The sequence below is a fragment of the Lissotriton helveticus genome, chromosome 5_1 (assembly GCF_964261635.1).
Source record: "Lissotriton helveticus chromosome 5_1, aLisHel1.1, whole genome shotgun sequence".
NCBI lineage: Eukaryota > Metazoa > Chordata > Amphibia > Caudata > Salamandridae > Lissotriton > Lissotriton helveticus.
The window spans coordinates 863,989,740-864,016,230 of NC_136065.1; the positions used below are offsets into that span (position 1 = coordinate 863,989,740).

Sequence of the window (26,491 nt, forward strand, 5' to 3'; positions counted from 1 at the left end):
GCATAGAGAGCCTCTGGATATTGCTAGATAATCCATCAGCCAATCATATTCTCATATTTCCTTGGACAGAAGTCTTAAGGATTACAGACACTTGTTTGCCACACTTTTTAAAACCAGTGCTCCTGACAAAATCTTTTTGCATACTTATTTTTTTAATTTCTGACCCACATTGAAGTGCACTCTGAGCACCTTACTGGCAAGTTTAGTTTTATTTGCTCATTTAACCTACTTGAGAACAAGTGAGGAAAGCAGGGAACTCTTGGCTTCTGTGCGCTTTCTGCTTAACATCAATAGTGTGACTGTCATCACATACCATAACGTGTATTTGCAGAGCGCACGTTCCCCCAGAGTTCTCTTGGCGCTGAATAACATATGTTCATTGTTACCCAACTCCACGGTACTCATTTTATCGAACTCAGATGGATGAAAGGCTGAGTGATTTGCACCTGTGACCATGAGGTCGAACAGAGGCCCCTGCAATGGACACATTAGTTCACTGATCAACCAGACCCGGCTGTCAGAGAAAACACAATGATATATGGTTAGATAAGGATTTGATAAAAGTGTTGTGATAGATGACTCCAAGCCTACTGGAGGTCTAAAACGTTTATAATGCAAACTCAGCAAAAACATCAATATTACAGCACAGAGAAACAGAGCATCTAGTGCTAACCCATTTCCAGATGTCCCCAACTTTTATAATTGTTCCTCTCAAATGTAGTTGGAGCTGCCTACATGTGACAGAAGCTGAAAATGTGGATTATGGCACTGAGGGGTCCATGGGTTTCTCATGAGAAGAATGAAAAAGGACTCTGAGAAAATATACATCAGACTTCTTGCTTTACTGTGTCAGGCCTGAAAACGAGGTATGTGCAGGTCAGAGGGAAGATAACTCAACTCATTAATATAATATGGGGTGGAAAAAATGGCTGCAGGTTAATCAACATGGCGATTGCAAATCTCGTAGTAATTCTATGTAAAACAGCAAAAACACTTTTGTCTCCCCCCCTTTGCACCTCTAGTTGCAAACTTAAAGCATATCAATAGACATTAGTCTATTTCAACGTCATTGTCATTGCATTTTTCAAAAGTAGATTAATTAATATTTACATTGCCTTCATATTCTTCTGCAGTCATAGTAAAAGAAATTGAGTGGTCAGAGCCTTTATTGGTTGTGAAACAATGAATCGCACACATGCATACACGTATAAAAACAAATTATCACAAAATGAATTAGCATTGGAAGTATTATCCAAAGGTTTACATTCCTCATCCTCAAAAGGTACCTGTTAGGCATGACCAAACACTGCTTCCATCATGACTGAACTAATCATGGGCTTCATTCAATTTCTTTACACAATCCATATTGCAATCTTTTTGCTCATGAATTCTAAATGAGGTGTTCGATATGCAGTTACAACATTCCGAGCCTACAATGGCACAGACACCACCCTTACCATCCAGGACAGCATTCAGAGCTATTCTATTTTGTTAAATGACAGTTCATCAGGCATTCCTTTGATCGGAGACATTCCCAGTGAGCTAGTGGAAGCATTAGTTGCTTCCACCTAGATTCTAGCTTCAAGTCGGGTCTCATGGATAGCCTGTCATGCTTCATACATAAGGAGGAGAATAGAAATCTTATAGGGCAATATTTGTCAATGAGGAAACTGGGCAGGAGTGTAACGGATGGTAGGTGTAAAATATGAGTATCAAATCCCAGAACAGTCCAATGGCAGCCAGGGGTCGGCTTGTTTACCATTGACAAAATATATTTCATATTCTTTGTTGGGCCGACTGTGGAAATCCAGGACTCGTGAAACAATTCAAAAGTTATATAGTACACATAGTCTGGGATCACATCAATGACAATGTAAAATGTATTGTGGTCCACAAAGATGCTGCCATTGTGAGTCTCACAAAATATTCTGTGACCATTTTAAGCAAGGTCGATAGCCGCATGATTTATTCTTGGATCAGGAAAATGGGGCCATCATGATGCACAGGTATGTTTGTGTGGAATGGGTTGTTCTCTTAGTGATGCCCATTAAACCAAAAGCTGAGATAGGTGTTTTCTTTACTGAGGTATGTGGAAATCATTAGCAAGACTTCTCGAGCATTGGTGGGTAAGTGATTGCAGATCCAGCAAGAAGAAAGATTTTCAGTATCCTTCCATTAGATGAAGCTAGGTGTTGTCTTGGTATGCAGAGTGGCAGTCACTTCGATGAGGTGCAGACCTGCTGCAAAGATGGAAGGCCAGAACCTTAGTTGGATTCTGTAACAGGTGGCCAGCTGGTCAACGCAGACATCGTAGGCAGTGGCGAAAAGGAGAAGCAGCATCTTGTCAGGACTGAGGCTGTGAGGATGCAGATGGTGAAACCCATTTCTTTGAAACCTGCACGGAAATGAAATGAAATTGTTATTACATAGTGCAACTAATGCCTAAGGTCATCTAGGCGCTACCTGCTGTAGAGGAAAACTGAAAAAAAAGCAGATAGACACAATGCCACATGAACGACCTGTCCCAAACGGGATCAATGATTAAAAAGCCATGTTTTCAGGTCTTTTCTGAAAGCTTTAGGAATTGTACTGGCCCTAAGGGAAACAGGCATGGAGTTCCATCTCTTTGCTGTACAATAGGTACAACTTCTGCCTCCTCATTTACCTTATTTGATTTTGGGAGCCATAACATTACATGCTGATGAGGAATGTAAGGTTCTGGATCGATGGTACCGAATACATTTTTGTTTCAGGTATTCAGGACCGATGCCTTTAAGAGCTTTGAAGGCGATACAAAGGGATTTGAAAATTATCTGCTTGCGTTTTGGCAACCAGTGGAGCCGGTTTAGGGCGAGCGATCCAGAATGTTATTTAGGAATTATTAATACCAATAGTGAAGACTGCTTAAGAGGCGAAGGTCTGGCGGCTGGACACTGGCTGGCGGCAGCAGCCACAGAAGAAGTGACGGGAACGGTGCCATTGGCATTGGGACGAATGCACCCCGGCGGGGTTCAGCACTTAACATCATTGTTGGTGGTGAGAAGCATCTGGGAGGGTCCTTTCCAATGTAGCTGCAGGCCCAACTTTCGTAGGCGCACTTTTACAAAGATCCAGCACCTGGGCTTTAGATTGTGGCAGGCTTCATGAGGGCAGTCAGAATGGACAGTTCAGACCTTGGAGTAGAAACTTCATCTTTATCCTTTACCACGCATAGTACAGAGCACACTACATTAACTGCACGTTTTTGGATGTCCTCCCACCTGGCATGCTCCATTCTCCTACAAACAAATGTGTTCTTTGACTGTTTTCTGACACTGCAAATACGATGCACTGTCAATGGTAAATGATCAAAGGTGGATATGCGTTACTATTTTCTGACGTCATGAGTATAATTTTACATCAATCGAAAAAAAATGGGAAAAATTGACTTAACCAGGAGTATTCATTTTCCTGACCACTGATAAAGGGTAGCATAGTAAGTGATAAGTGAATCTATAGGGCGATGGTCATTGTATGCCACAGTCATAAACACTGGATGTATATATACTTTACTGCGGTAAAAAGCCAAAAGTGTGTTTTACAAGGAACATGCAATATTATTTGGAGACTTTTTGCCTTATTTTTCATTTATTTAAAGACATATGCAGTCATACTCCTTTCTTAACTCCATTTAGAAATTCATCATTTTAGTTTCTCTAGTAGTTTTTTCAGCTTTCAGGCATTAGATTTTTTTTAACGCCTTGTATATTTGCAGTGTTAGTGGCACATGCTTCACGTTTTGTTTTATACTTGTCATCTCTCAGTACTACTCATGTCTTAACCTGTGACGGTCATTACAATGATTGAACTAGCGATATAATACTGAACATTAGCCATTGGTCTAACAACCTTGTGTATGCTTTACATCAGTATGTTCATATACATTTAATATGAATAGTAGTCCTTTTGCTTCCAGTCTGACAGGTGTACAAGCACCGCAGCCTTCTTTGCTCATTATTATTATTATTATTATTATTTTGAGTTTTATATAGCGCCTGGTTACCAGTAGGCATCCCAGCGCTCACCAGAGAAAAAACACTACCACACTGAAGCAGGCGTTAAGCAGAGAACAAAAAAGTTTTTAAAAGTTTGCTCATGTTTACCTTTCTGCATTATGCTTTCAATGCATGCTCCTACACTTTGCGAAACATTTATTTTCTCGTCATTACTCTGCAAGTGTAGTTGCTTTAATTTCATAACAGATAGTACTTAATATTGATCTTTTTGGGACCTATCATTGTCTGTGCTTACTACTTAGGGCCTGATTCTGATGTGGGTTGGAAAGCTTTCCCACCTAGGGCCTGATTCTGATGCGGTTAGGAAGGCCTCCTAATGGCATTTGCTCCTTCCAAATCGTATCGGGAACTACCCAGGGCCCAATTATGATGCGGTTAGGAACATATGCTCCCATTGAAGTCAATGGGAGTCCAACCAAATCGTATCGGGAAGCATCCGGATGCATTGTACTCCGTTGGTCGGACTGTCCCAATCCGAGTGGGTTGGAAACTATTTCCAACCCGATTCAGTCAGGAAGCATTTCCAAGCCGCATCAGAATCAGCCCCTAACTGTGATATATCTGTCCATCCTACTAAATGTTCTTATGCCACTTTCAGGTATTAGTTAGATGGACAATGTTTTAGCAAATCCTATCATTAAGCTGCCTAGGTTTTCTGTATCATAATCTTCATTTTTTATTAGACCAACGTTGCACGTCTTGTCTGCTCTTCTGATGATTATATTGTACTGTTTTAAATAAGTAAGATCTCTTCTTTGGTAGATTTTCTGATATAAAGTAACTTTAGTTTGTTTGTTGATCAACACGCCTTTGAAGCACTTAATGAAAAGAATCAGTGGATTTATCATTTTATTATAAGGGAGCACAAGGCCTCACATATAAGGTGTTTAACACCTCGCAAAACCTCAGATTCGATAAATCTGAGGGTTTGCTACCTGTAAAACATTTCTTGAAATGTACAAAGCCTAATTAACAATTTGGAAAAGGTTTTCTGAATTGTTAAACGGGTTTAGGAAACAATAAGGAATCAGTTTTTTGAAGGGACATGTTTGGGACGTCCATTCCAAATAACGATTCCATACGTATCCATGTTTTGCAACAGAAATCTGGTCCCAAAACATTATTATTTACCGTCAACTCAAAAAAGCTGCTAACACTTTCGCAAACAGGAAGAGGTCCCTTTGTGAATGTTGTCAAAAGCGTTTTTAGAAGTAGCCAGTGGTTCATGAGACCACTGCCTAATCGTAAAAAGATTAATGTAACTCTTCATGTTTTTTAACCCCTTGCATGCTCATGACGGCTCCACGCCGTCATGCAGCTGCCGCTCCGCCCAGGCGGCAATAATTCCCCGCCTGTGCGGGTGAATTAGTGAGTGGGCGGGGTCATGATGGCTCAACGCCGTCATGAGCACACACCGCCCGTGACTCATGACGGCGTGGAGCCGTCATTAGTACCAGAGCGCCACGCTCACCCCCCACCCCCCCCCCCCGCTGCGAAGGGGTTACTGCATCCTGTTTACCTTAAAGTGCTGCATTAAAAAAAATGTTTAATTTAAAAGTACTCGCAGGCATGGTGGTTTGCTGAACCCAGCAGGCCGCTATCCCTGTGATTGTGACAAATCGTCATGTTTAAAAAGATTTTGTTAAAAGACGTACGTGTGGTAGTTGCTCCCGGTAAAATATTTCATTTCCTCTCATCCTTTGTCCCTGCAGTCTTGGGATGTGTTTTTCCGTAAATCGGATCCTGACGCTGCCAATGGAGAAGGACTGAGGCTGCCCCATCTGGCCAGACCGGAGTCCAGAGCGGTCCTGAGCCAGAGTCTGGGAATGAACCCAATCAATGCAGAGAAGCTGGTGGAAGACCACTTGGCAGTGCAGTCCTTGATCCGGGCATACCAGGTGAGTAGATCTTTATTTTTATCTTGAGAAGACTGTGCTGCCAAACTTAGAGATGGTTTAGTGAATCACATAACCCAAGAAGTGTTAGTTGACAGGGAAAGTGAACATGGAACTTCAAAGTATCAGCTGTGTGTTTCTGCTTATAAATGTGATCAGTGAGGGGCTGGCCCACTAACTTGTTGTCCCTGTTGCACTTCCACATGCCAAAGACTCTCATCTCCCCGTCAACAACATTATTGCTGAGGATGTTGTAGAACATGGTATATTAGCTCACCCTCACCATATAAGGTGAAAGCTTGAAATTGATGGTTAGGGGCCTAGTTCAAACTGGCTTTTTGTGTCTGTTTGGGACCTAGTTCAGACTGGCTTTTTTGTGGTGGGGGGGGGGAAGAGGAGGATTTGTCAGCATGAACTTGAAGTCTGTGAAGGAAATAAAAACATTTGCATGAATTTGTACACTGGCATATTGAGTGAATACAATATTCATTAGTAACTCTGTTTTAGTTGTCCCAGACCGTGAAGCCACCAGGGCCAGTATACTTTTTCTGTGAGTTGTAAAAACGTGAGTGTGTTTTTTTCAGTTCACCATTGTGGTCTCAGGAGGGTGTAATCGATGTCGGAAATTGACAGATATCACTTTGTAAGAATGTATTCCTTATGTAGTTCTCATTTTTTCTTTAGCAACGTAGTTTCATTCTGTTGCTACACATTGTAGTATGATTCAACTCATGTATTGCTTATTAAAGCATCTTCTGCATCACATACTCGTTCTTGTTTTGCTGTAGTAATGCTCCAAAGTTACTAGGGTAAACTATGAAATAGGAGAGTGGCATGCTGCATCAAATTAGAATTGTCTTAATGTTTACTGGCCCCATTCAAGAGTATTCCAAGGCACAACTGCAAGAAGCACGGCACTCTGATACCTTTTTATGCAATGAATGGCTCACAGGAAGGAGTGCTCCAGCCAAGGTTGGAAGTAGAGTAGTTCTTCCTGCAAAAGCAGCAGAAACAATTCTTCAATTCCAGTCCCTTTATAATTGCATTGACTAACAGGCAGTTTCTGGGTAGTCTCTTTGGTCTCTGTTGCTAAAACCTGCACCCACATCATTCAATCAACTGGCCCTTACCCTCATCAGTATAGACTCTCGTCTATCCCAATTTCCCTTCCAGCCACCCATATGTGCCTGTTTAAAAAAAATAACAAATATTTTAATGCCATTTGTTAAGTAATACATTACATTATAATGTCAGTCACTTAAGAGTTCAATAATATAATCACATATACCAGAGGGCGAGAAGATTAACACGCCGAATAAGAGGCTTCTTTCAACTCTTCACTTGTACATTAACTCAAGCAAATCATCAGTTTTTTGTGCCATAGTGAATACATCCAATGCAGTTCCTCGATATAGACACAAACTCCCCATATATTTTCCTATGCTTTTCTGAGCAGCCCCTCGATGTAGCACCAGGACTTCCAATGTTATGCAATAACCCACCCCTCTGCGCTGTGCTACCAGTAATAGTGGTTATCATTTGCGCTGGTGACATGCTATGTCTCTTTTGGTGATCATCGGGCTAATCTGTAACACTGCCAAATCATAGCAACTAGAGATGTGGCATTTGGCACATGCAGTATTGCAAATTTTGTGTCAGTAGGGAGTTTCCAACCGAAAACCTTCTCAAGCGTTTGGTAACCACTTCATAGGAAGGTTTTATTTTGGAAAGTTTCCAAACTCTGAGCATAAAGTATCCTGTTCACTTTTTGCATCTAAGACTATTTCCACAATTTCACATGAGCAAGATTTCCTCGGTATAGATATTTCAACGGAATGAATCCAAAGTGTGCAGTAGTGACTGGTTCACGTGGCACCCTTCTCGCTTCTTGATGCTCATCATCAGTCAGCATTCCCATATCATCCTTACACCTCTGTTTGAACTAGTCAAAGGAGTCGGTGTGTTACACAACAGTGAGCTGTTGAAGTGTAATTTATTGTACATGTGTATTGCCCGCATTAACTTCTTCACCTCCAACGGGTTGAACTCTTAAGTGTTCTGTCTGATTTTCTATATATGGAGAAAGGGCATGGTGATGCTGGAGGCATCAGAGGTATTGGCTCTTATAGAGACTTGCAATATGACACAATTAATTTACCATGTAACCCATCGTACATAAATTTCATTTTAAAAGAACCATCTTAAAATACAGTTAAAAACCTTCCAAATGCATTCAAAGCTTCAGGGTAGGAACTGGATTTGCAGACACCATCTGCAGTTATTGCATGTCTTAGATCTTGTTGCACTTATTAGACCCATTATGCCTGAGATTTCCTATTTACACTATTGTTGGTTAAACAGCAATTCAATTCAATGAGTGCAAAGTAGCCAATAAAGTGCAATGTGCCTTGCTGATTTCCTCTATCATCCTGATAATACAAAATAATGTTGGGTTAGACCAACCTAATAGTCCTCATAAATATCTTCAAAGGAGTAAACAGAATTATTTTATTTCTCTAGGCAAACAAAATTCCAGAAATCACTGCAAGAGAACTGCATGCGTGAAGCCTGGACAGTAAAAATGAGGAGGAGAATGAAACCATGGACAGGAGGTTGAACCAAAACAATAACCAACCACCACATGGGACACCATTAAACTGAGAAACTTGGTCACAGGCGCTGTGACCTCAGTATTCCAGACTCCTATAGTGCTTAATTTGTTTTTAAACAAAATAAGTGTTTGGGGCCAAACGTTTTGTTCAGAAGCTCACAGATGGTGCTATTCAAGACCAGGTTGCTAAATACCAAACATGCATCGTCTTACTTCCAACTCAAGCCTCCTTAATCCACACCCAGACACACTTGTCTCTTTATCTGACCCTGGCAGGTTCTTTTTCATCCCTGCTTTCTCTTTGTCAATATTTTCCGTCTTTCTCTTCCTCCCCTTTAGTTTTTTCTCTCTCATGCTCTGCATCAATGTCACCTCACATGCAACAACCTGCTCAAATTAGGTACTGCTCTTTGACATTCATGTTAGAGCCCCGAGTGATATCCCTCACTCATTGTAATGACTTCCTCTCTTTGTTCATTTTCCAGACACCAGACTAATTTGCAAAGTTGATAATTGAGAGCATGGAGACATTAACTTTATTTCTGACACACTGTAATCAGTAGCTTGCCCTTCCTTTATTCATTTTCCACATCAATTTTAGACTCATGTCCTTACAGTAGTATACTTCTCATTTCAAAATTTGCATGTTTGATTGTAGCAACATATTTGAATGATCTTTGCATTGAATTTTACACAAAAGGTGTTTGGCCGATCGTGTCATTTTAGTAAAGAAAAATGAACTGACTGCGGGATTTCATTTATCCTCCAAATGAGAGGTGTAGTAAAGTTAATCAGCTCTCATTGCTGTACAAGGCTCTATCACTTCTCGAAGCACAGCATTGAGTGCAGCTCATCAATCACTATTCATGCCCCATTTGGATCACTCTAATGTGGTTTATGCAGGCCACCTAAGAAGCTCATAGATTGACTGCTACCTTAGACCACTTTGTAAAGGAACTGGACCATATCAAACCAATTTCTAAAGTAATCTGTTCTTCCTCTTAAAAGTCATGAAACTATAGAGCCTGGTGCCGTCAACGTGGTTTCTTGAATGAAAACCTTCTTTATTAGAGAAATTCACCTTCTTCAAAAGCAACTTATACAGTGTTCCACAGTGATGAAGATGTTCTTTAAATTTGCTACTGACAAAGGGTCCTCTGGTCTTAAAAAATTATCGTACTTTTCCCTGCGTAGCTTTTTGCTAAATCCCCTGTAAGTCGATTGAAGGACCCTCTTAGCTTCGTGGTCCTCAAGTTTTACGTAAAAGTCACAAAGCACTTGACTGCTACAATCAAACGTTTGGTGGCTATAAACCAGTGAATTGGCAAATAAAGTCCTTTGAGAATTCTTTGCTGCTTGGCAAGGGAGTGCCAGAAGATTTCCAACAGGAGCTTCTCTAAATATTACCTACAAAGCAAAGTGTATTATGAGTGCCTGCTTCAGAGTTTATACTTACAGACACATTTAGAGTTGTTTAGATACAGGACATCTGGCAACAAAGGAGCAGATGCCCTACTCATCGTACTGTGAGTGCATGGATGTCGGTGGCACTGTAAGTACAGCCAACGCGGCAAGTACCATATCACAAAAACCTCTTCTAGTCATCCCAAGGCATATTGGTATAGTAGTAATGTCCCATGCGGAACTTGTGCAAACTCAACAGGGTCTAATCTTGGCCTATATTAGGCTCAGTGTAACTACTGCTGGTGCATATATTAAAGCAGAGTACTCAGGTGAATACAATACTCACGTAAAAAGTTAGGAGGCATCTCATGGAGGCAACCAAAGGTGACACTGAAGAGTCATTGCAGTGCCCCGGGTTTATCATCATAGGTGTAATTCTCTGACTGTAAGAAAGCTCCGCGTGACGAATTTACTGAAGCCACTAAGATTATAAAAGGATGGTGATGTGGTCTTTCCCTATTTTATGTGGCTTAGTTATGTCATATCCCTCTACATGTGAATCAAGAAATTGGTCTTTCTTGTCTTATGTGACTTAAAAATGCGTCTAAGACAACCTAACGAATATATTGGTTTAGGTTGCTTAGTGCATTGTTAAAAATAATTGTGGACGTTCAGACGTATTAGTTACGACTGACCAACATATTTGTTTTTAAAAAAAATTTAAGATAAAGAAATAAACATCAGCAATACAATGACATTACAAAGGAAGTAGCACATTAGGCATCATGGGTACAATAGGCAAGTCGCAATATACATAAATAGAGAGTGGATGGTCTAGGGTGAAGGGGATCTTCAACAGTAGGAGTTATGGGCAGGTTGACATATATCTCCTCGATAGGAGTTCCACAAGCCCCATACACAAGACCAGTTTTTGGGACAACCACGGGCCACATACACAGTTTTTTCTCTAAACATTGCCCAATCCAAGTCTTTTTCCCAGTCGCAAACTGTAGGTGGGAGCGGCGCTCCCCAACACTGGCCAATATTACTCTTGGCTAACATTAGTCCCAACGTGACCCATTGTGTCAAGCAAACATTTAAATCAGTTGGTTCCCAGATGTTTAACAGACACCTACGGGCTTCCACATGGAGTTGTACAGACAAGACAGCGTTAATGAAATCATGAATATCGCGCCAATAGGGTTGGATCAACTTGCATTCCCAGACTATGTGAAGAAAGGTTCCCAGCTGGCCACAGCCCCGTCTGCAGGCTCCCCCATCTGCCCTCCCCATCCGTACCAATTGGGGCCCCGTTACTTATACCCTATGTAGGAATTTCAATTGGACAAGTCGGAGAGCTGGTATCGCCACCACTCTGGGAGAGGAGACCGCCTCCTTCCAATCCTCGTCGTCCATCTCTATGCCATCCCTGGTCCACTTCTCTCGAAGTGCCTGGAGAGGATCCGAGATGTTATTGACCAGTTTATGGTATATCAGTGAGATGGTGCTGTCAGGAATATGGCCATCCAATATTCTATCTTCCAGCGGGGATGATTCCGGTCTTGTGACCCCGGGCTGTAAGTGGGTGCGAAGTGCGTGTCGAACCTGTGTGTACCGGAAGCGCTCTGAGTTTGCCAATTTATACTGTTGCTGCAATGGGGCAAATGACTTAATGTCTGACTTTTCCCACAGATTGCCTATACGGGTGATACCTATGAGATCCCATTTGTCAAACCCCTTACTTCTCCACAGATTGCCCAGTTGTCCGGAACCCCAGAGCGGTGTTGCAAGTGTTAACCTGCACCCCCAGCCAAGGCCTCTCGTGGCCGCATGCCAGACGTACTGCGTATTTAGTGGGGCCTGTTAGCAGATCACGTCGGGGCCTGGAGTAAAGGGCTCTGCTGAAGTTCCCTCCCGAGAGGAGCCATCTATACATGCTACAGCCTGGGTTTCCAGGTTGGGCGTAAGTGCAGTGGTTAGTAGAGGACAGATGAGATGCCCAATAGTACAATTTTATATTGGGGAGACTGATGCCTCCATCATACCAGTTCAAAGAAAGCTTGTCAGGAACAATACGAGGTTTGCCATTCCACAATAGATCCCTTCCCTGAAATATGGCGCATGTATCAAGTCCATGGAGTTCTGGAGGGCATACAAAAACCGGGGAAGAGACATCATCCTGAAGAGGGCAGCCTTCCCCAACAGGGAGAGTGGTCTCGACTTCCATCTATCAATGTCTTTACGCAGTCTAAGCAAGGGGGGGGGAGGGCGGAGGTTGGGAGCATAACGAAGAGAGGGGTCCCTGACCAACATATTTAATTGCCTCCTGTTATGGTGTCAATTTCTCCAGGGCCAGAGGACTCCACATATCTCGAGGATTAGCCAGGAGAAAAAAAAGAGGAGAAAGAATCAGAACCCACTTTATGTATTAATGTTGAAATGTAAAAAGGCAATACCAAAAGGTAATGTATTTACCTCACGCCTGCACGGTCAAACTCTAAGTAAGGCCCCTACTGCGACCCATGTATGCTGCAGCACATCTCCGCTAAACCACATGGCTTTCCCGTCAGTCTAAGGAAAGTTTCTGTGTCATATGTGCCTTTACTCCTACAGCCTCTTCCCTCTCAATGACCCCACCAACTCCATCTCTGATCCAAAGGTGACTATTATATAGACTGAAAGAAATGGAACTGCTCAGGAAGCAGAGAGCCTACTTGGTTGGGTTCGGGTTGCAGGTTTTTTAGCATTTTTTCAAACGTGCTCATGTCTTCTTCCATTGAGGGAGAGATAGCCGCTCATTCTAGATGATGGGGCCTATAGGACTGGGAGTGTGGTACTCCCCAACGTCATCCCTTCGGATCTCATTGATGGCTATCTTCACCCAGCAACATCCTTGCCCTTTTCGTTTCGCTCCTCTTCCTGACTCTTAAGGTTTTGCTACTTTTCACAACCTAATGTGATTTTTTTTTACTCAAAGTCTAGTTGTTCATTTAAATTCTCCAGAACGTTTCGCTGAACTAGTCCATCCTAAGGGTGCAGACACGCCTTGTGCTCAAAGAGTTAAAAAGTTGTCCTGTCAGCTGTCTGAAAACAGAAGCAATGTGCATTTCTCCCTTAAACCGAAAAACAGGAGGGTTAAAGAGTTTGCTAAGTACACTTTTAAATGTGGCCACTTGTTTGCGAATATCACATTTTTTGCTGCTGTGCATTTTTATCCAAACCGCTTCCAGAGCAGGACAGCAGAGGTCCACAGAGGGATGGGGAATACACTAAGGTTCCGATGGGTCAGGGATATTGAAACGAGGTCGAGCACGTTAGAGCTGCTAGGTGGAAGCGGTGGAAAAAGCAAACACAAGGAGATGATGGACAGAGCGCTGACATTTTCAGGCACTCACCCCCAGTCACATATCTGCGTTGAATCCATCATCTTTCTTTAGTTCACTTCGCCACCCCAGTTCAAAATCTATTTTTTCTTTTCGTCTTGACCCTGTTCCTCATGGGAACAATCCAGCCCAAACTGCCAAGCTAGGTCTTCCCTGGACCGGAAACAAGTATCTTGGAATCAGTTTCAGGGTAACACCCATCAGCCAGGCTAGCTTGAATCCAGTGGCAAAGTGCACAAGGGACCCACGTCGTAGCGGGTTAAAGCGGTGGTCAACTAGATGACGGGGAGGTGCGAGGGGAGTAATGGGGACAGTGATATGAATGCAACTGGTGAGAGTGACCAGGAGAGAGAATCGGGTCTACACATGTCGCCTGATATGATATGACATTGGGACTGGGTTGATTGAACTTGTAGGTACCCCCCTTTGTTTTGACTGCAGGAGCAAGTTTGGAGGGGGATTGTGACCTCCGCGCGCGCCACTGTACGAGGAGCTGTGTCCTATGAGTGGAGGGGGAGGTGTGTCGACTCATTTCCCTTACCTCGGTCCACGATGATGTGCGTTGGAATTCTTCTCTGGTTGGGGCCTACTGCCCCCACTCACACCTGAATGCTCTTGTATCTGTCAAACGTGACAAAACGCGGCCATTTTGTATTCTGTATTTTTGTTCCGAGGGGGTCAGACAGCGGATTAGTAAGGATCTTGACTTGAGTTCACCTCTCTCACCTGCAACAAAACAGGCAATAATTGGATCTGTGTTAAAAATATTATAACAGTAATAATGGACTGCGGTTCTTAAGATTGATTCAACGCCTCATCGCACACAACGCCTGAAGTTTGACCTTTGGCATTTTAATGAAATAGCAAATTACACTAAAGGCAACAATTTATTCCTCTGGAGCTCTGTGCCGCCTTGTCACATCCCCTGGGAACTGGCACAGCTGTTAGCGAGGGGCATTCCAGGAGGAGGTCTTCCCAGGCATCCCTTCACATCGCGTGCATGCTTTTTTGAAAATGTTGAATAATGAATGCATTTTCAGCTAAAAGATAAACCATGAAGGGACCTGTTTGGCGCTAGTGGTAATGCCCTTTGAGGGCTTCTGATATAGGCTTTGTCGTGGTAAATTCATACCTCTGCATTGATGGAAAGGACAGGCGAGGATGCAGTGTTGTAGAGGCTGAGGTTTATGTGGACAACAGTAATATATTTATTTTTGTTTATTTGGTGGCATAGGCAAACAACAACAAACTCTGTATGTAATATCCATTGGGTGTGCACAGGGCACAAGCAGTGACCGCAGTGCGTGAAGCTTGGTGCAATGTGTTGCACTTAAAGCTTGTTGTGATGTATTGAAATGAATCACAGGAGAAGAACACTGGCTTTATAGAGGAATACTCGTTTATTAGCTTGTGCAGCACTCATTTAGGTTAACAGATGTGTTTTGGATAAGAAGGTAGTAGAAATGCTTTCCGTAAGTTCTTGAATTAAATGGTTAAATATGTGCAGACGTCAATTTTAGACAGGATATTATCTCTTATTGTTTTCTCCAAACTGGGTAGTCCCTACTTGTTGACAGTAAAGTGCAGAGTACCTTTTATTAGGAGGAACTGCCCCTGGGTGATTTAGAATATGACACTGGGTCTGCTTGTTGAAAATTGGGGCGGGGTTCACCCAACCTTTGGCAGCCAGACTGGCTCCACCGTGCTGTCATAGTTGAATCTAGCCAGCTAATAATCTAATTTCTTTTAAACGAGTGCACCATGAAATGTATTTCAATATACTACGCTCTTTGGGCAACAACTGTTACATATGCCCCTAATGCCCCTATAATTGTTAAATGGAGTCTTGTATAGAGTGCCTATAAGGTACACTTTTGCTGAAACTGGGTAAAGCAGGTCAACCAGGAAATGACACGAACCATCAAGCTTTGAGAAACAGACAAGTCTTTACATTTTTATGTAAGGGGTGAAGTTGAGTTTCTATTCTTAAGTGGAAAGGAAGAGGGAATTTTGTAGTTGGGCTTAGGTCACAGAAAAGACGCAGCCCGATTCTAACGCGTAGAAATCAGGGAAGCACTAGCAGTCTGGGCATTGAGGATCCAAAGACTCCGGTAGGCGCGTAAAGCCTCATGTTCCTTACTTCAACCGAGTAAGGTGCCTGTGATGAGGACAGTGTATCTGCAACTGCCATGTGAGTGGCACACCCACACAGGAAAATCCTCCCCAGGAGTCTGAAATTTGTGAATGTGATACAGAGAATCTCTTTGCTTAGTATATAAGAGATACATCCAAGTTTGACCTAATCTGACATCATGGGATCCTAGAACATCTCATGACTTGCAGGGAACCTATGAGAAGGCAGGTTCTCCACCTTCCCTTAGTCAGCTCTTGGGCAGGATACACCCATCGCTCGAAAAAGCAGACACAAAGCAGGCCACACTTAGACTTGGAAAACCAGAGAACAACACAGTAGGAAACCTGCTACCTGAGTAGCCTCATGGCTGACTATAAGCGACAAAAAAGATAGCTTACAGCAATCATTTCATACTGAGAGCACACATAAAATGTTCTTTCTTGAATTTAATCCAGAGTTTAACTCCTGACTTGCACATTATTCCTGTATAAAGAACACACACACAGACACACTCACACAAACCAGGAAATATTAAGCAATCAGTTGCCAAATGCCCTTATCTTCTCTTAGCACCCTCAGGCGTTCAGGCCACACTGAGGGCCATTCAGAACTTTATCCAGTGAAGCCGCAGATGCCATCACAATCTACACAGCCACTGCATGACCTCTGTGGCCATGATTGCAAGTGCCTCTGGGGGATTGAGGATAATTATTGCCCCCCAATAAAATGTGATACCGCTGGAATCGGGGTAGGTAATTATTTCCTATTGCAAGTTTTGCACCTCGAAACTGGGCACACAATAGAGATTTACCAAAGTCCCCACACCAATATCTGCATGCCCTGATCTTTATAGAACGTTTCCACCTGGTGTATATTCGAAGGATTGACCTGTCAATACTTGGGGAAAATTGCGAGGGTTCAGAATGTATTACCCCCTCATAATGTTGACCCCTTCAAAGACACAGCTTTGCACGGCCGTTAGTATTTTCGAACAGGCCGCAGTCTGAGACTAAGTGATCCGAAAGTACACTAGGAAGAAAATATTAGGGCTTACAGGTTCATAAGCTTTGTAATTTTCAATAAACCACTGCCTATATGGGAAAAAGTAAAAATTCAATTTCATTGAATGGCACACGACTCGCAATACATTGAAAAAGAAAATATAAGCATATTTTGCCTAATTCACTAACTTCTGTCTGAGTCTTTATGTGAGATTTTGCAAATCGATTTTCAGGCCCTGGACCAGTTGGGGCGCTGCTGCTGTAGATTGAATGCCTATTGCACACCAGCATCTCACACCATATAAAACATCGCTTAATGTTAGACAGTGTCAGCCATTTGGTTTCTGTCTGTTCTTTCAGCGTCCCACAAGGGGCTGGTGTTAGACCTGACATCGTTGGGGTGATTTCCTCTCTAACTTTATGCCTTCAGTCCTCTTGTATTGCTGATTTCGTTTTTGCTGGCCTTAGGACTATGCACACTTTACCACTGCTAACCAGTGCTAAAGTGCTTGTGCTCTCTCCTTAAAACATAGAATTGGCCTGTAACCAATTGGCATATTTAATTTACTTGTAAGTCCTTAGTAAAATGGCACAACTTGTGCCCAGGGCTTGTAAATTAAATGCTACTAGTCGGCCTGCAGCACCGATTGTGCCATCCACTTAAATAATCCTGTGAACATCTCAGGTCTTCCACTGGAGCTTTTGTGTACAGTTTTAAACTGCCATGTTGGCCTGGCAAAAGAAGCCTTTGTAAAACAAAATAGTTGGGAGAACACTCACAACTTTTCATCTGTGAATTTCTTTAAAAATAACCAATTTGTAGTGCGCTTACAGGGTATCACTCTCTGATCCAAGAGTGTAGCAAACAACGTGGAAACAGCGAGGTCTGTGTAGGGTTTGTTGATTGTTAAATGTGAAACAAAAATAAACTTCACATTATTCTTCATCCATTAAACGGCGTTTAATTATTTGATTTCTTGTCGAGATCAAATCACATTCTTTGCTTAATATCAGCAGTAATGTGTATTAATAACACTATCAAAGCACATTCCTCTTTCCTTCTTATTCATCCCTCCCGATGCATTTCGGGCACCCAGCCCTTCGTCAGGGTATAGTTCTAGAGGAATATAATGGTTCAATGAAAATGGGGGAAACCAAAACATCTAAATAAACCGTGATAGTCCGGCATGTACTGGTGATGTGAAAAATATTTACAAGCTGATGTGGTGTTGTGATTACAGATCTTAGATGTGTAGCGGATATGCTCCATGTGGGTCAAAGAATAGTGACCTTTTACCATACCCAAACCATCCTTTTTAATACATATAAGTCACCTCTAGGGTAAGCCCTGGAAAACTGAGAGGGCAGGGTGCAGTGTATTCAGAAAGTTGGACATGTGCTTTTTAATTTACATGTCCTGGTAGTGAAAAACTCTTAAATTCGTTTGTCTTCTCTAATCTTTTTCCATACTGACAAATGTTGGAAATTTAATCTTGACAATGGCAGACGTAAACCTTCATCCAGAGTTGGGAAAAAAAGTGCTTGGAGGAAAAGAGAACTTGCAAACACTCAGATTTTCGCATGAGCCAATCTACACATGCACATTTGCTCATGCTAAAATGCAGTTCACAAATATGTCTTGTAGTATAATTTCTTGTCCTACTTCTGTAAATTCTTGGAAATTCCTGAAAGCCGTATAGCTGCACTTAATGCAAGGACATATACCATAGTTGCACTTTTGACACTTTCTTTAATAATTAGGCCCTAATATGGTCTGACATTGACAGTGACCATTTGTGTTTATTAAAATTCTGTCTCTCTCTCTCTGTATTGGCTGGCTTCACTGCGAGTGACAGCATTCTGCTCTTTCACAAGGAACATATCGGCACACAAAGTAGTTTTGTTCAGTGCCATTAACTACTGTGGCTGTGTGTGCTTTTTGAGACAAAAACTATTTTTTATTTTGCCAATTTTTGTTATAATGATGAGGGCCCAGCAGCTCCCACACCAATAAGGTTTTACAAAAACCATGCCAAAACAAGTCACACACTGACAAAACTAAAACGCTGACCACCAATTTCAGACCTACTGGCTTTGCCAATGGTTGTTTATTTGCGTTTACATAATCTTATTGAAACTGGTTACACTGATTTTCCATTGTAAATATTTTGGGGAAATACCAGTATGCATTATCACATGTTACTAAATGATGCTGCAAAGAAATGGTACCTGAAATTTTATAGTAGTTTAGCGAAATGTTTTTTTTCCTGCTTTAATTTTTTAATGAACATTTTATTTTGAAAACATTTTATTTTGAAAGCAAATAATCATCAATCTTGCTTTCAAGGTTCTGCAAATATTTGCAGCAAATCAGAGAGCATTCTTGAAGCATTATACGTGGCCTCATATTGCTAAACATTGAAAACGTGTGTACACATTTTTATACTGGAACTACTGTCAGTAGTACAGTCAGAGCCTACAACATTTACTTAAAGCGCTCACCCTAATAATAAAGGCTTTGGTGAATAAACCATAAATACAAGTTTGAACAGCATTAACACATGGACAAACATATTACCATAACTACAGACAGTGCCCTTCCATGATTCATAATGTGGTACTGCAAACTGGCAGCCAAAGGGTTTGTGCTGCAGGGGGTTGGGCCTAGTTGTCACAAGGACAAAATACACATGAAAAAGTTTTGCCCTTTACCCCAAACAATATGTCCTGGGCGTCGGGCTATAGGAATTTCACATCCTTGAAAGCTACCAAAGCACAGGTTAATTTGAGGTTGCTGCTTGAGTAGGATTTTACCCCTTTCAACCAGGAACCCAATTTCTCACATTGGTGATCAGCGGTAAGGATTACGATTTGTGTTTGTGCAGTGCCATAAAATGATTTTGTGTTACACTGAAAATCCCAAATAAATAATCTAAGACCAATTTGGGTTTTATATTCTCCTTGATTTGCCTTTTTGCTTTTTCCAAATTCACCCATACTCTACCTGACTATTCGTATCTGCGGCTTCACCTACAAAATTGGGATTTAAGCTCCTCAACATGGAGAGCTACACAGTAGCTAAGCTCAATGAATTTTGTAGGGAGCAGGGGTTACCCGCAAAAGGAAGGCAAAGTTCCAAAAGGCTCTGAGGGCAAGGCAGCAAGAGGGCTTGGATACCTGTCCTGAGAAGCAGCATTTAGCGGAGGCGAATGAAATATCCCCTGGATTGGAGATGCCTGCCAGAGCGGAGAATAGTGTCTTCTCAAGGCCTGTGGCCAGAGGGCCTGGTGGACAGGAAAGCTGAAAGGTAATTTTGGCTGCAGATGGCCCAGTTAAAAATGGAGCAGAAGAATCTGGCCATGAAGGCCGAGTAAAAGAAGGCTGAGAGGGCCTTAGCAAGGGAAAAACTGACCATGGATGAAATAATTAGTTTGGAGCGATTGGCCCATGAGAGGAGTCTTAAGGTGCTGGATATCAAGGCCATACAGGCAGGCTCCAGCAGTGATGGTGGCAGTGTAGGGCCCACATTCCTAAAAGTCTGGTGCCTGACTTTTGTGTGGGGACCGATATTGATAAGCTTATGAGGTAGCTATACAGATGCGTAGGATCACCTAGGAGGTTTGGGAAGAGCCTCTGGAAGCATATCCCTAGTGAGGAGAGCGATGCTCTGCTGGCCCTAGAGAAAGGGGACAGGATGAGGTATCCCCCTATAAAGAAAACTGTTGTCAAGAAATATGGCCTCAAACCCTGAAAAGTACAGGCAGAAGTATTGTGACAGCTAGAAGCTGCTCCAGCAGTCTTGGGTGGATTTCGTGGATTCCTTTTGCAAGACACTATATGGTTGAGTGAAGGGCAGTGAGGTGAATGGTTATGAAGGGCTGTATGATCTATTTTCAAGAGAGCACATGTGCAGTACATTTTTTTCCAGAGTTGTCCCAACACTTGATTGACAGTAAGCTCAGTGACCACAGGGAGCTTGCTAAGGAGGCAGACCACTGGCTCTGCACCTGGGTCCACGGGAGTATATCTGGGGGGATCACCACAAGGGTAGGCAGGGTCCCCACCAGAAGAAGGCAGAAACATAAAAACAAGGAGTTCTCTAAATGTCCCTAATTAGTTCTAAGGGTCAGGACTCCCAAATTTAGTCCTCATGGAAGACACCCCAAGTGCTATAAGTGCCAGCAGGTTGGGCACTATAAGGGAGAAGCCAAGTGTCCTAAGCAGGCGCAGTCCCCCAATGGGAGGCAGACACCGGGGATGACTAGTGTAGCACTTGAGGAGGAGATTGCCCTAGATTGTATGGGGTGGCAGTGTAGATGTTACCCTAGTGCCCCTGAGTGACACAAAAATGGTGCCAGAGTCTCACATGCCTAGTAATACTGGGAAATACAGGCAGTGGGTCACCATCAATGGGCAGAGGGTAGAGGCTATGAGAGACACTGGAGCCAGCATGACAACTGTCATATGTCATCTGGTGAGGTCAGAGCAGGTTGACCCTAATGCATTTCCACCCGGTGATTGGAGCTGACAACCATGAGAGTCATTATCCAGTGGCTCTGGAGCTCTTTGCATGGGGGGAGAGTCTCAGGCTCCTTGATGGTAGCTGGAGTCTATCCATGTCTAAGGACTGTCTGCTTGACAATGACCTAGAGCACACCATCTGGAAAGAGGTGGAGCACAGGTCACACCAGGTGATGTTAGGGTTGGCAGACCACACGGTCCATGGTCACCCACAAGGGTAGTCAGGAGAACCTGGAGCCTGGAAGAATGGCCCATTTGCCTGCCAAAAAGAGGAAGGACAAGGGGCGAGTGAGGGAAACCCATTCCTGAAACTCTCACAGTCTGGGTTGAGGCTGGGGGCGACACAGTGGAACTTACAGGGGAGGACATTCCTGCCCTCGGGAACCTACCTGAACCGACCAAATGGCAGAATGAAGGAGATCCCACCAAGGTGAAGTTCTGAAAGGCGCAGATGGAGTACCATACTTTAGAGGGCCTACGGCGACAGGCCCAGTTCCAGGCCGTGGTAACACCTGTGGTGATCACCTGATTTATTGGTCCTCCAGTGCTACAGGGTCTTCCTACTGGAGCTGGCTCATGATGTTCACCTTGCAGGTCTTCTAGGGCAGGACAAGACCTTTGAAAGGCTTGTCACCCACTTTTATTGGCCCCGAATGAGGATGGCCTTCGATGCGTTCTGCAGGTCATGCCCCTTCTACCAAGCCAGTTGCAAGTCGGGAGGGAAGCATAAGTCAACCCTCCAGCCATTTCCTTTTGTTGGCACTCCTTTAAAACCGGTGGACATCAAGATTGTTGGGCCTCTGGACCCCAAGACATCTCTGGGCAACAGGTTCATCCTGGTCTTGGTGGACCATGCCACCCAGTACCTGGAGGCTATACCTTTGAGAACAGTGACTGCACCCGGAGTGGCCAGGGCACTGATGGGAATATTCACCTTTGTGGGGTTCCCCAACGAGGTAATATCTGACCCCCAAGGAGGTAATAACTGACTGTGATACCAACTTTATGCCTGCATTCATGAAGTCCATGTTGAAGGAGTGTGGGGTAACCTATACATTTTCCCCATCCTACCATCCCCAAACTAATGGGTTTGTTGAGATGTTCAACAAGACCCTGAAGGGTATGATCATTGACCTTTTCGAGCCCTTGAGGCGGAAGTGTGATGTACTCTTGCCATGCCTGTTTGCATTCAGGGAGGTACCACAGATGGGGGTGGGATTCAGCCCTTTTGAGCTTCTGTACGGGCACCCTGTGCGAGGGCCTCTCAATTTGGTGAAGGATGGTTGGGAGCAAATCCCAAGAAAGACCCCAGGATGTGGTCAGGCACATGCTGGCTCTCCGTACCCAGATGAAGCGATTCTGAAAGAAGAACCTACCGCTCCCGTCAAGGGCAGGTGATTACAAACACTGTACAACCCGTGTTCACCCTGGGGTAGCTTGGCACTGAGCAGTCAGGCATCCCTCAGAAGCAATGTGTAAAGCAAGAGCAATAACACAATAAATATTCTGAAAAACTTCACACTTGGTGTCGAGAAATGAAGTTTTTATTCAACACACACATATTAAACAATACAACATGAATTTCATGGGGTTCTGGGCATTAATCACACTTGGCAATATTACTAGCAGTACGAGGCCCAATTCGTGTTGATCAGATCTCCATAATATGCACATATGGGAAAAATTATATTCCAAACTTTACACAGCACCCTTATGTGGTGCGACATGCTGTCAGCCCCAGGCCACCCTCACAACCCTAATAATACAATTTTACACGGCTAAAGGGTACACCCTGGGCTACAACGATATCAGTAATATGTACATACACAGAATCATAACACTTTTAGTAGAACCGCGGGACAAGGTCATGCGGGTAAACCCACTGTTGAGAGGTAAAGTGCTTTTGGCAAGAGAACAACATATAAACCAACACCGCCAACCAGTGGCATGATGCACAGGCAGTCCACAGGTGGTCACTCTCGCACACTCACCTTCACTTTGCACTGCTACACAATGCATCTGATAGGGACAGCTATCCACAGATTCCTTACCTTTGAACTTCCAGGCGTCCGGCTGAATCCGGAAGATTTTTCTTAGCAGTACCCCTGTGCGCCAGTAGGTGTCGTCAGTCAACTTCGCGTGAAATCGTTGGCATCGTGTTGTCGATAAAACCGGCACTTCAGCGCGCTGACATCAGTTCTTTTTTGTTCACGCCAGCCAGCGCAGATCTGTCAAAGAGAGCTTAACCCCTGTCATTTTTTGACAGACTTATTTTGACTTTTGTTGACTCCTTTTGGTGTACAAGATTGTCTGGCAAGAAGACCTCTGTGTTCAAGCCATGTGGCATCTGTCAACGTGCCATGTCAGTCACAGACCCCACTAAGTGTGTCTTTGGTGCCTGGAGCACGACCACGACATGAAGTCGTGCTCCGATTGCCGGGCCATGCTCCGGTGGATCAAAGACCTCTTCATGGAAGTCAGGTTAGAGGCACCACAAAAAGCAAAAGAAGTCGAAGCGTACTTCAACTTTGCCCTGTCCGTCATGCGACAAGATTGATAAACCTCGGTGTTCGAGGATCCGCGCCGTGGAACGGGTGCCTGGGTCGGCTCTGTGTTTCCCTCCGTTTCCAGGGCCAGGAGCAACCCCCACCCAACTTAGAGTTTTATGATGCCATGTGCACCATATTTAGACAGGCTGACCCTGCTGGTGCGTCTTCAGACCCCGCAGGCTCAGATGACGGAGTAGTCCCCGTGGGTTCCTTGCCTTCAGCTCCGACACCACGGCCTCCTACTGGACCCGGGAGGGTCTGGACCGCTGCCAGTCGCACCCCCACAGTGACCTTTCCCGGCGCCGCATCTGCCGTTGAGGTCCTCTGCGTCGTTAATGCCCATCGGCGGTGCCTCCTAAATCCTCACTCCGGACAACATGGAGCCAGTTGGGCGTCCACCAGTGCTGAGGCCGGCGCCGACTGAGCCGTACAGCTCCATGCTGTTCAACCTGCCCCATTCTGAAGGGTTAGGAATCGATGAGGAGGAATGGGAGGGAGAGCAGGATCCCTTCAAAATCCCACAACCTCAAGACATGGACTAGTATGAGGAACTGGGTGATGCTAGTGGCCTGGACACCTCCCCAGATTCTGGCATTCCGTTTCCCCCTAACCTGGCAATGGAGGAGGGGGCATCATTCGCTATGGTGGTGCACAGGGCTGTGGAGGTCTTGGACCCGCAGCTCCCTATGGTGGCAGTCAAGACTAACGTCTTAACAGAGGTCCTGCAGCCAGGTGTCTCCAGTTCAGAACCCTTGCTGCCTTTCAATAAAGCCTTGACTGACGTTCTTCTGGGCATCTAGTCCAAGCCCAGCACAGGGGCTCCCGTGAATAAAATGATTTCATGCCGCCCATCGCCTTGCACCAGGCAACCCAGTTTTCCTCACCGCACCCCACAAAGCTTTGTGGTTCAAGCTTCCACTTCCCTTGGCGAGTTCCCTTCCTCATCTACGGACAGGGAATGCAAGAGACTGGAAAGCTTTGGGAAGAAAATGTTCTCTTTCGCCAGTCTAGCATTGCGATCAATGAACACTGCATGTCTTTTAGGTTTTATCCCCATTTGATATTGGACACGGTAGTGCAAGTGCTGCCCAGAGTCTCAGAGGAGGACCGAATTCTACTCTCCCAAGCCATTTCAGATGGGAGAGATGCAGTGAAGTTCACCATACGACAGACTCGCTGGACAGAGCGATTTCCACGACTGTGGCCGTATGTCGCCACGCCTGGCTGAGGACGTCTGCTTTTTCGGTGGATGTTCAAGGTAATCTTATGGACATGCCCTTTTTATGGCTCCCATCTCTTCTGAGACAAAGCAGATGCCGCATTTGAGCGTTTCAAGGGCTCACGGACTACAGACAAGTCCTTGGGCCTCGCCACAACATGCCGGCCTGTGTCCTCTTTTCGCTCCTATCGTGGCTACGGAAGGGGCTACAACCACGCCAACCCTATTCTGTCCAGAGGGCCCACAGGTTCAGTAACCTCTGCGGGCCGTGGACGAGGTTCACCCCGACCTGAGGGTTGGGAGGCCAGAAGTCGTCCTAGTCCGATCCCGCAGGATCATTCACGACCAATTGGTGGTAGAATACGCCATCATCTCCTCCACTGGCAAGACATCACCTCGGACAGGTGGGTGTTGCAAATAGTCCAAAGGGGATACTCCCTTCCCCTCGAGACTACCACTCCATCCATGCCTCCAGTGTATGATCGGCTGATGGAGGATTACCTTGCCTTACTCCACGAGGAAGGCAAAACTCTCTTTGCCAAGTGAGCTATAGAGAGGGCCAGAAATAATCTGTGGTTGTTATTGCCACTATTTTATGGTCCCAAAGAAGGATGGAGGCCTTTGTTCTATCCTCAACCTCAGAGCCCTCAACTACTTCCTCAAAAAGGAGAAGTTCAAGATGCTCACTCTAGCTCAGGCCCTGTCTGCCTTGGACCCAAGAGACTGGATTATAGCGCTGGACTTGCAGGATGCCTATTTTATATTCCCGTCCTGCCAGCCCATAGTCACTACCTGAGGTTTACGGTGGGCCACAAGCACTTTCAGTTTGCTGTCCTCTCCTTCGGCCTCACTAATGCCCCATGGGTGTTCACAAAGGTAATGGCGGTGGTCGCAGCCCATCTGCGGAGGTCAGGGATTCCAGTCTTCCCCTATCTCGATGACTGGTTGTTTAAGGCGGGTTCGTCCCAAGCAGTCATTTCCCACCTCCAGACTACAGTGAACCTCCAGCATTCTCTATATTTCACTAGCAACGTGCCAAAGTCAAACCTGACTCCCTCTCGGATGCTCTTTTTTATTGGGGCAGTTCTGGACACAGTGCAGTTTTGGGCCTATCCTCCCGAATGGCAAGCCCAGGACATTCAGTCTATGATACCGATGTTTTAGCCTATATCCTGGATTTTGGTGAGAATGATTCTGACACTGTTGGGCCTCATGGCCTCCTGCATCCTGCTGGTGCACCATGCACGGTGGTGCAAGTGGGCTCTGCAGTCAGACCTGAAGGTCCAATGGGCACAGCATCGAGGAAATCTCACCGACCTGGTTCAGATATCCGAGGGCACTGCGAAAGACCTGCAGCGATGGCTGACAAACTGCAATTGAGTCAGAGGCTGACCCCACTCCCTTCCCCATCCAGATCTCACAGTAGTGACGGATGTGTTTTTTCTGGGATGGGTCGGCCATCTAGGGGAGGTGGCGATCAGAGAACTCTGGTCTCCGGCTGAAGCCAAGCTCCATATCAACCTATTGGAACTTCGTGCGATCCGAGTAGCATTGAAAGACTTTTTAACATCCATCAAGGGAAGCTAGTTCAGGTATTCACTGACAACCCTCCCGCCATGTGGTACTGCAATAAACAGAGCGGAGTTGGGTCGTGGACTCTCTGTCAAGAGGCCCTGCGCCTCTGGACTAGGCTGGAACAACAAGGAATTTCCCTGGTGA

At 44.5% G+C, this 26,491-nt stretch overlaps 1 protein-coding gene across 2 annotated transcripts in view; it reads left to right on the forward strand.

The window, feature by feature from the left end:
- Positions 1–26,491, forward strand: part of OGDHL (oxoglutarate dehydrogenase L) — a 683,466-nt gene that overhangs the window by 107,879 nt on the left and 549,096 nt on the right. For both annotated transcript variants that reach the window (XM_078643351.1, XM_078643352.1), the window contains exon 3: positions 5,768–5,953. In XM_078643351.1, coding sequence (XP_078499477.1) covers positions 5,768–5,953 — 186 coding nt within the window. The remainder of the gene's footprint in view (positions 1–5,767; positions 5,954–26,491) is intronic.